General features: G+C 43.0%; 2 protein-coding genes across 4 annotated transcripts in view; both read right to left on the bottom strand.

Moving 5' to 3' along the window:
- Nucleotides 1-3,596: 3,596 nt before the first annotated feature.
- On the bottom strand, nucleotides 3,597-6,174 carry LOC115149418 (uncharacterized). 2 transcript variants are annotated; one of them, XM_029692256.1, is made up of 3 exons: nucleotides 5,445-5,625; nucleotides 5,354-5,384; nucleotides 3,597-5,304 (listed from the first exon to the last, which is right to left on the bottom strand). In XM_029692256.1, exons 1-3 carry the CDS (start codon nucleotides 5,610-5,612, stop codon nucleotides 4,463-4,465), a joined length of 1,041 nt encoding a protein of 346 aa, XP_029548116.1. In that variant the 5' UTR covers nucleotides 5,613-5,625; the 3' UTR covers nucleotides 3,597-4,462. The 2 variants fall into 2 exon arrangements, with proteins under 2 accessions (XP_029548116.1, XP_029548115.1); XM_029692255.1 differs by having other exon boundaries at nucleotides 3,597-5,384; nucleotides 5,445-6,174.
- Nucleotides 3,598-9,412, bottom strand: part of LOC115149417 (SH2 domain-containing protein 3C) — a 111,547-nt gene continuing 105,732 nt past the window's right edge. For both annotated transcript variants that reach the window (XM_029692252.1, XM_029692253.1), the window contains one exon: nucleotides 3,598-8,523. In XM_029692252.1, the coding sequence (XP_029548112.1) occupies nucleotides 8,348-8,523 (176 nt within the window). In that variant the 3' untranslated portion in view covers nucleotides 3,598-8,347. The remainder of the gene's footprint in view (nucleotides 8,524-9,412) is intronic.

Raw genomic sequence — 9,412 nt, 5'->3', positions numbered from 1 at the left:
CAGATAGACAAATATTAACATATTAGTATTAACCCATCAGTGTGATGTCACTTCACATTAACGCTAAGCTTGTCTGAGTTCTTCCTCTGCTGTCGGGCCGCAATAACACGGTCTCCCTGATCCCAGACCAGCGCATAACCGGGGTCTATATTCATAGAGCTGATCTGGGATCATAATGGATTAGGGAAGCGAAGGGGAAAGGAAAGGGGGGATACCTAGTCAGTTTTACAACTGAATGCATTCAACCGTATTTAACCCAACCCCTCTGAACTAGAGAGGTGCGGGGGGGCTGCTTTCACGTCCACGTCAAATTAGATTACATTATTCTAGATCAGCATTCATACTTTGATACGCTTTATGAATATGAGTCCTGGTTTACCATAACATTGCAAAAAACACACATTATCTCAAGCCCACCTCGCATATTTCATCAACATATTTGATCAGCTGCATTTGTTGGTGGTGCATTGAACCCCACACAAACACAATACAATTGGTGCTAGAGGTCGACCGATTAATCGGCATGGCCGATTAATTAGGGCCGATTTCAAGTTTTCATAACAATCGATAATCTGGCTTTTTGGAGGCCGATTATGGCCGAGTACATTGCAATCCATGAAGAGACTGCGTGGCAGAATGACCACCTGTTACGCGAGTGCAGCATCAAAAGGACCTTGTGGCTGCAAGGAGCCAAGGTAAGTTGCTAGCTAGCATTAAACTTATCTTATAAAAAACAATCAATCTTCACATAATCACTAGTTAACTACACATGGTTGATGATATTACTAGGTTAACTAGCTTGTTCAGCATTGCATATAATCAATTTATTATCAATTTCATTTATCATCGAACCACAGCCTACTTCAACATTGGCAAATCGGTGAGGATTTAACAAAGGGCGCATTTGCGACGAAAAAGCACAATCGTTGCACAAATGTACCTAACCATAAACATCAATGCCTTTCTTAAAATCAATACACGAGTATATTTTTTAAAACCTGAATATGTAGTTAAAAGAAATTCATGTTAGCAGGCAATATTAACAAGGGAAATTGTGTCACTTCTCTTGCGTTCAGTGCACGCAGAGTCAGGGTAGATGCAGCAGTTTGGGCCGCCTGGCTCGTTGCGAACTGTGTGAAGACCATTTCTTCCTAACAAAGACCGTAATTAATTTGCCATAATTTTACATAATTATGACATAACATTGAAGGTTGTGCAATGTAACAGCAATATTTAGACTTAGGGTTGCCACCCGTTCAATAAAATACGGAACGGTTCCATATTTCACTGAAAGAATACGCGTTTTGTTTTCGAAATGATAGTTTCCGGATTTGACCATATTAACGACCAAAGGCTCGTATTTCTGTGTATTTATTATATTATAATTAAGTATATGATTTGATATTTGATAGAGAAGCCTGACTGAGCAGTGGTTGGCAGCAGCAGGCTCATAAGCATTCATTCAAACAGCACTTTACTGCGTTTGCCAGCAGCTCTTAGCAATGCTTGAAGCACAGCACTGTTTATGACTTCAAGCCTATCAACTCCCGAGATTAGGCTGGCAATACTAAAGTGCCTATAAGAACATCCAATAGTTAAAGGTATTTGAAATACAAATGGTATAGAGAGAAATATTCCTATAATTCCTATAATAACTACAACCTAAAATTTCTTACCTGGGAATATTGAAGACTCATGTTAAAAGGAACCACCAGCTTTCATATGTTCTCATGTTCTGAGCAAGGAACTTAAACATTAGCTTTTTTACATGGCACATATTTCACTTTTACTTTCTTCTCCAACACTTTGTTTTTGCATTATTTAAACCAAATTGAACATGTTTCATTATTTATTTGACACTAAATTGATTTTATTTATGTATTATATTAAGTTAAAATAAAAGTGTTCATTGTTCAGTCAGTATTGTTGGAATTGTCATTATTACAAATATACATATAAAAATCGTCCGATTAATTGGTATCGGCTTTTTTAGGTCCTCCAATAATCGGTATCGGTATCGGCGTTCATAATTGGTTGACCTCTAATTGGTGCTGCATTGAACCCACACCAACACAATACAATTGGTGCTGCATTGAACCCACACCAACACAATACAATTGGTGCTGCATTGAACCCACACCAACACAATACAATTGGTGCTGCTATGTGATCAATCAGATGTGATAAATCCTGTGATATACTGCCATGAACATGCAGCTATGTCACACATGGATAACCGACAACGGAGAACACAATAGATTTCCAGTGAAAAGAAGCAGAGGATTAGATTAGTAGTGAATTGGTGAGGATGGGAAAGAGAGCCATGGTCTGTTTCAGTGAGCAGCATATAAAGAAATAGAAGAATGAGCCTGTTACATGGATCATGGAGGCAGGCGGGGATAGCAGAGAGAATGCCCTCTGTGTGGCTTATTGTCATTCACACACCCCATAGTTACTGCTCCGTAGGTTATGAAACTAATATGAAAGTACATCAACTCCTTTCCTCTCTTCCTCAGCATCAACACACACTGGAATGTCCTCATCATGGCCTTTTTGAATTGGAGATCGTTTCATCACAATAAATCTTTTGTTTGACGTTGTTTCTCTACCTCCCTGTGACTCTGAGCGCTGGGGTATGAGACAGCCTGGCCGTACCATTGTCTTCTTGGCGTAGGGAGAGGGGAGGGTGAGAGACAGAGAGGGGTGCATGGGGGGCATTAGCGGCAGTGCCCCAGTCTCTCGTCTTAGCCAAGGCTGAGGGAATGGACGCATCATTGTGCCTGACAGTGCAGCTAGGAGCAGAGCACCCCTTCTCTGACTGGCACTGGCCCACAGCCGTCTGCATGGGCTGAGTCCTGACTGTTAACATGGACTGAGTCCTGACTCTTAACATGGGCTGAGTCCTGACTGTTAACATGGGCTGAGTCCTGACTCGTAACATGGACTGAGTCCTGACTGTTAACATGGACTGAGTCCTGACTCGTAACATGGACTGAGTCCTTACTCGTAACATGGACTGAGTCCTGACTCGTAACATGGACTGAGTCCTGACTGTTAACATAGGCTGAGTCCTGACTCTTAACACAAACTCACACTGCTCTGCCTGTTCTAGTCCTCCTGTCTCCACCACCATCTCGTCTCCGCCCCGCACTGACCACATAGAGTCACGTGAGGCTCTTGTTATCTAATGCCCAGCCCTGAGCCACAGTGCACATGCTCGGTAGCTCAAAGACAGGCGAACACACACACGGACGTATGTGCACACAGGCACACAGGGATGGCAGTATTGACAGACATTTCACTGGTCGTAAGGCTTTTATTTCAAAATGGCAACTCATCACATCTTCTTTGATGTCCAGTAGTTCTATCATACTAGTATGCAACACCTTGGAACTGTGCTGTCTGTACCCATGAAGCGAGCTGAAACACTGTGTACACAAGTAGCTAGACAAGGATGAAGTCAGGGGTGATGTTTAAAGCTCATGATGCAACTCTTGTTCAACATTATTAGTGAGACAGTACTGCCATCTAGCGAGTACTACCTTGAACATACAGAGTAGTGAACGGAGTCAATAGAATCAAGCCACAGGCCTACAAAGCATCGACGAAAGCTTTATTTATTTGAAAAACAAGTGAACCGTTATGTACAGTACATAAAAAAAACGTGGGTTACACAAACATGGGAGTATTTTGTCCTGTTTCTTTACAGGTTCATCATTCCAGATTGACTATTTACAACAGGGAAAAAACACACATGTAATCAGTACAACATAAGGTGAGACAAACATCATTACATACAGCACATCATCATTGTTCCTAAACCAGTAGCCTTTATTCATAATCGCAAAAAAACACAAAATCACAAAATCCAATTCAATATTAACTCTGGATTGTTTTGCTGACTGAACAACAGTGCCCTCTCCTGGACAGGAGGGACAATTGATCATTGGACTCCCATCATTTATACTCACTGGTTGACTAGGGTCGTATTTATTAGGGCACAACGTAGCAAAATCATTTTGTAACAGAAGACAAAAACAATTGGACATGTTCAGATAATAACTCCCTGTTTCAGCCTGTTTTCCTTTGTTTGGTGCTTAATTAATATAACCTGGGAAGCACCTGGCACTCACACACAACTCACATCCTCAGGGTGAAGCAGAGTCTACTCTGCTTGTTTCCTATGGGACTAAACCATTATTTGATTAATTCATGAATTAAAGTGATTGCATAGATCTGAGAGTCAGCTTAAATACATATTTGATTAGAAACCAATCAGCAGACACCGATGATAAATAACTGAAAATAATTACTCATCATGATCATCAGTCATAGTGCTTTGTGTCGACAGTAACGTGACCACTGTGACAGTAACGTGACCACTGTGACAGTAACGTGACCACTGTGACAGTAACGTGACCACTGCGACAGTAACGTGACCACTGTGACAGTAACGTGACCACTATGACAGTAACATAACCACTGTGAAGGTAATGTAACCACTGCGACAGTAACGTGACCACTGTGACAGTAAAGTGACCACTGCGACAGTAACGTGACCACTGTGACAGTTACGTGACCACTGCGACAGTAACGTGACCACTGTGACAGTAACATGACAGTAACGTGACCACTGTGACAGTAACGTGACCACTGTGAAGGTAATGTAACCACTGCGACAGTAACGTGACAGTAACGTGACCACTGTGTCAGTAACGTGACCACTGCGACAGTAACGTGACCACTGTGACAGTAACGTGACCACTGTGACAGTAACGTGACAGTAACGTGACCACTGCGACAGTAACGTGACCACTGTGACAGTAACCTTGACCACTGTGACAGTAACGTGACCACTGTGACAGTAACGTGACAGTAACGTGACCACTGTGACAGTAACGTGACAAATGCGACAGTAACATGACCACTGTGACAGTAACGTGACCACTGTGACAGTAACGTGACCACTGCGACAGTAACGTGACCACTGCGACAGTAACGTAACCACTGTGACAGTAATGTAACCACTGTGACAGTAATGTAACCACTGCGACAGTAACGTGAACGTGACCACTGTGACAGTAACGTGACCACTGTGACAGTAATGTGACAGTAACGTGACCACTGTGACAGTAACGTGACAGTAACGTGACCACTGTGACAGTAACGTGACCACTGTGACAGTAACGTGACCAATGTGAAGGTAATGTAACCACTGCGACAGTAACGTGACAGTAACGTGACCACTGTGACAGTAACGTGACCACTGTGACAGTAACGTGACCACTGTGACAGTAATGTGACCACTGTGACAGTAACGTGACCACTGCGACAGTAACGTGACCACTGTGACAGTAACGTGACCACTGTGACAGTAACGTGACCACTGTGAAGGTAATGTAACCACTGCGACAGCAACGTGACAGTAACGTGACCACTGTGACAGTAACGTGACCACTGTGACAGTAACGTGACCACTGTGACAGTAACGTGACCACTGTGACAGTAATGTAACCACTGTGACAGTAACGTGACCACTGTGACAGTAACGTGACCACTGTGACAGTAACGTGACCACTGTGACAGTAATGTGACCACTGTGACAGTAACATGACCACTGTAACAGTAATGTAACCACTGCGACAGTAACGTGACCACTGTGACAGTGACGTGACCACTGTGACAGTGACGTGACCACTGTGACAGTAACGTGACCACTGTGACAGTAACGTGACCACTGTGACAGTAACGTGACCACTGTGACAGTAACGTGACCACTGTGACAGTAACGTGACAGCAACGTGACCACTGTGACAGTAACGTGACCACTGTGACAGTAACGTGACCACTGTGACAGTAACGTGACCACTGTGACAGTAACGTAACCACTGTGACAGTAACGTGACCACTGTGACAGTAACGTAACCACTGTGACGGTAACGTGACCACTGTGACAGTAACGTGACCACTGCAACAGTAACGTGACCACTGTGACAGTAATGTGACAGTAACGTGACCACTGCGACAGTAACGTAACCACTGTGACAGTAACGTTACCACTGTGACAGTGACGTGACCACCAATGTATTTAGTTCCAAGGAAGTTGTCAGATTCCTCTAAGCCCTCACGTTGAAGTTGCATTTTACATGACATTTATTTCACTAAAGCATTTCAGCAACAATACATTTTTTAGAGGACATTCTATGGAGATGAATTTGAGTGAGTGAAATCGCATGAGGATCCTACAATGACTTTGTGAATAAACTTTCTTCATGGTTTTGGAGTAGAATGTTCTCAATGACTTTTCAAAACTCTGTCCATATCAATCACACATCTTACATACAAAACAACACACAGTCCATCATACAGTCACTGAGGGGGTCTGAGGTAGCCTGGTCCCACATCTATTTGTGTTGTCGTGCCAAATCCTATGGGCATTGTTTGGCTGGCAATGACCATAGGCGTTGGCAAGAAGGCGGCACAGACAGATCTGGGACCAGGCTAGGTCTGGAGGGGGGGGGGGGGGCTCTATTCTGCCCTGAGAACGTTCTGGATCGCTTTCAGACCAAAGCACATTCATTCACGCCGGTTAAAACCTGAATCGTATGGGAACAGCTGAGGCTCAAACGTGTTAGGTTACCATGTCAACAAAGTCTGTCAAACATGTTACCATGACAACAAAGTTTGTCAGGAAGAGAAAAAAAATGTAGCACTCATTATTTGGAATGCCACGCCTTTCAAAAAAATCTAAGTAACGATCAAGAGAACAGCACAGTCAGTGTTTTACATTATAACACATGTGCCTGAAGTACAATAGTTCACACAAACAGGTGAGAGTGCATTATGGGTATTTTTAATTGTGTGTGTGACAAGTGCAGAAAAAACATGCTCATATGATGTAAATGGGACAGGAGTCATCAGGAAATATTAATGGCATGCCAGAAATGAGGAGAGGAATGTTTCCCAGAAGAGCTCCCAATAAGATAACAGCTACCAAACATCACTCAAACAAAATCAGGAGTCATATGAAACATTATTGACATGCTATTAATGACATGCCAGAAACATTAATGACATGCTATTAATGACATGCCAGAAACATTAATGACATGCTATTAATGACATGCCAGAAACATCAATGACATGCTATTAATGACATGCCAGAAACATTAATGACATGCTATTAATGACATGCCAGAAACATCAATGACATGCTATTAATGACATGCCAGAAACATCAATGACATGCTATTAATGATGCCAGAAACATTAATGACATGCTATTAATGACATGCCAGAAACATCAATGACATGCTATTAATGACATGCCAGAAACATTAATGACATGCTATTAATGACATGCCAGAAACATCAATGACATGCTATTAATGACATGCCAGAAACATTAATGACATGCTATTAATGACATGCCAGAAACATTAATGACATGACAGAAGAATTTCGCTACACCCGCAATAACATCTGCCCAATATTGTGCATGTGACCAATATAATTTGATTTGGTTTTGATTTGAGAAACATGTATGACATGCTATTAATGACATGCCAGAAACGGAGAAAAGAAGAGGGAGGTGAATGCTTCTCAGAAGAGCCCTCATATAAGACAGCTGCCACTGAACAGCACAAACAAAGTTCACAGAGAGAAAAGGCTTGTAGGCAGAGCACAGTACGCCTCAGACAGCTGATGTGATTTGGAAACATAACATATATTATGACTTGTTCAAAACAGATAGATAAGAGCAGCAGGTGTCATCAGCAGGGGACGTGATGGAATATGGAATGAATGGCAGACATGCAGAGAGTCTATACAAGAACAACAGATTCCAGAACACACTACCTCTCAGTCTGAAGCTGAGGTCTGGTGACACAGGTCATAGAGATAGATCGTTTTATATCTATTATACAGGTGTCCTGAAGAGCACAAACATTGTTTTAAATATTACTGTCTCTTTAAGTTGGTGATACTACAGAGTGTGACAGTACTAGTGAGGGAGGTTTTAGACAAATCAGAGCTTTGTCTTCCCTATACTCCCTCCCCTGTGCTGTTTGACCGTAAGCGCACACCATACAATTATCTGTACTTTGAAGATAGGCAGAATACGTAACTTCTCACACTGTTTAAGAGCTCTGAAAAGCCCTTTATGACTTTTATTGGGATATACAATAAAACGCTCCTTCTCTCCTAGCGTACCCTCCTCCTCTCGGTCTATTCTCTTGTCTCTGTTAGCTGCTTCCTCCCCTCACATTGGAATCATCCAGCAGCAGTGTGGGGAGACGGGCCATACCACTGTGAGTGCTGTGTATAGGGGTGTTCGATGAGATGGGTGCTATAGTTCACTGTGGCGTACAAGAGGTTCCAGCTTGTGAGACAGAGCGGTCAGGACTTTGTCAAACTTCTCATAGCGCTCTGATTGGCTGCCCTCCGACCCCCGACTTCCCCATAGCAACCTCATCTGGAACTCTGTCCGGAAGATCTCCAGAACCTCCTCCCTCTCCTGGAAGCCTGGTGGAGGAGGAGGAGGAGAGGAGGGAGAGGAGAGGACAGAGAGGAGAGGACAGAGAGGAGAGGAGAGGAGAGGAGAGGAGAGGAGAGGAGAGGAGAGGAGAGGAGAGGAGGAGACAACAGAACATAAGGGAGAGGAAGAGAAAAAAAGAGAAGAGAGGGATTGATCAATATTACAGACATTGTGGAAAAGAAAGTCTAGTTAAGATAGTTATTGACATCCTGCTCAATACACTCATCGCCAGGGACTGGAATCAATCAGAACCAATAGTGATAAATGTCAACATACCGTAACCATCCCCAGCACACTACCACAGATAACACAACAACCAACACCTCAATCATTATTTCAGATCAATGTCAATGAACCATTATATACATCATATTAACCACACTCACACCGTCAGATATTACCATGTGTCAGCATCAAGGAGCAACCCAACTTCAACATGTACTGAAACACTACAGTTATTACTCAGTCAAATAAATCAATGCACAACATCCACTAATCAGACAAGCCCTTGGTGGTTAATCCATAACAATATGGCTGACTCGGCACACGATACTATAATACTACTCTACACTCTGTTGAATGGGTTCCCGGACCTGGATTAAACCTATAACTAAACTAAAAAGCACTTCCAATGAAGAATCGAATGATGAATGAGATTCTCTGAGTGTCTGACAGTGACTTAAGTCTGGGAAACTGGGCCTCAAGTGTGTGCAAGTCAAACAAATACACAGAGCTCACACAGCGAGTACACACACACACACACGCTCCCCCAGCACAGCGATTACAAACACACACGCACACACACACACTCCCCCAGCACAGTGAGTACACACGCACACACGCTCCCCCAGCACAGCGAGTACACACACACACACT

The sequence above is a fragment of the Salmo trutta genome, chromosome 15 (genome assembly GCF_901001165.1).
Source record: "Salmo trutta chromosome 15, fSalTru1.1, whole genome shotgun sequence".
Taxonomy (NCBI): Eukaryota; Metazoa; Chordata; class Actinopteri; order Salmoniformes; family Salmonidae; genus Salmo; species Salmo trutta.
Note: the sequence above shows the minus strand (reverse complement) of the source record. Positions and strands in the feature narration are given on the sequence as shown.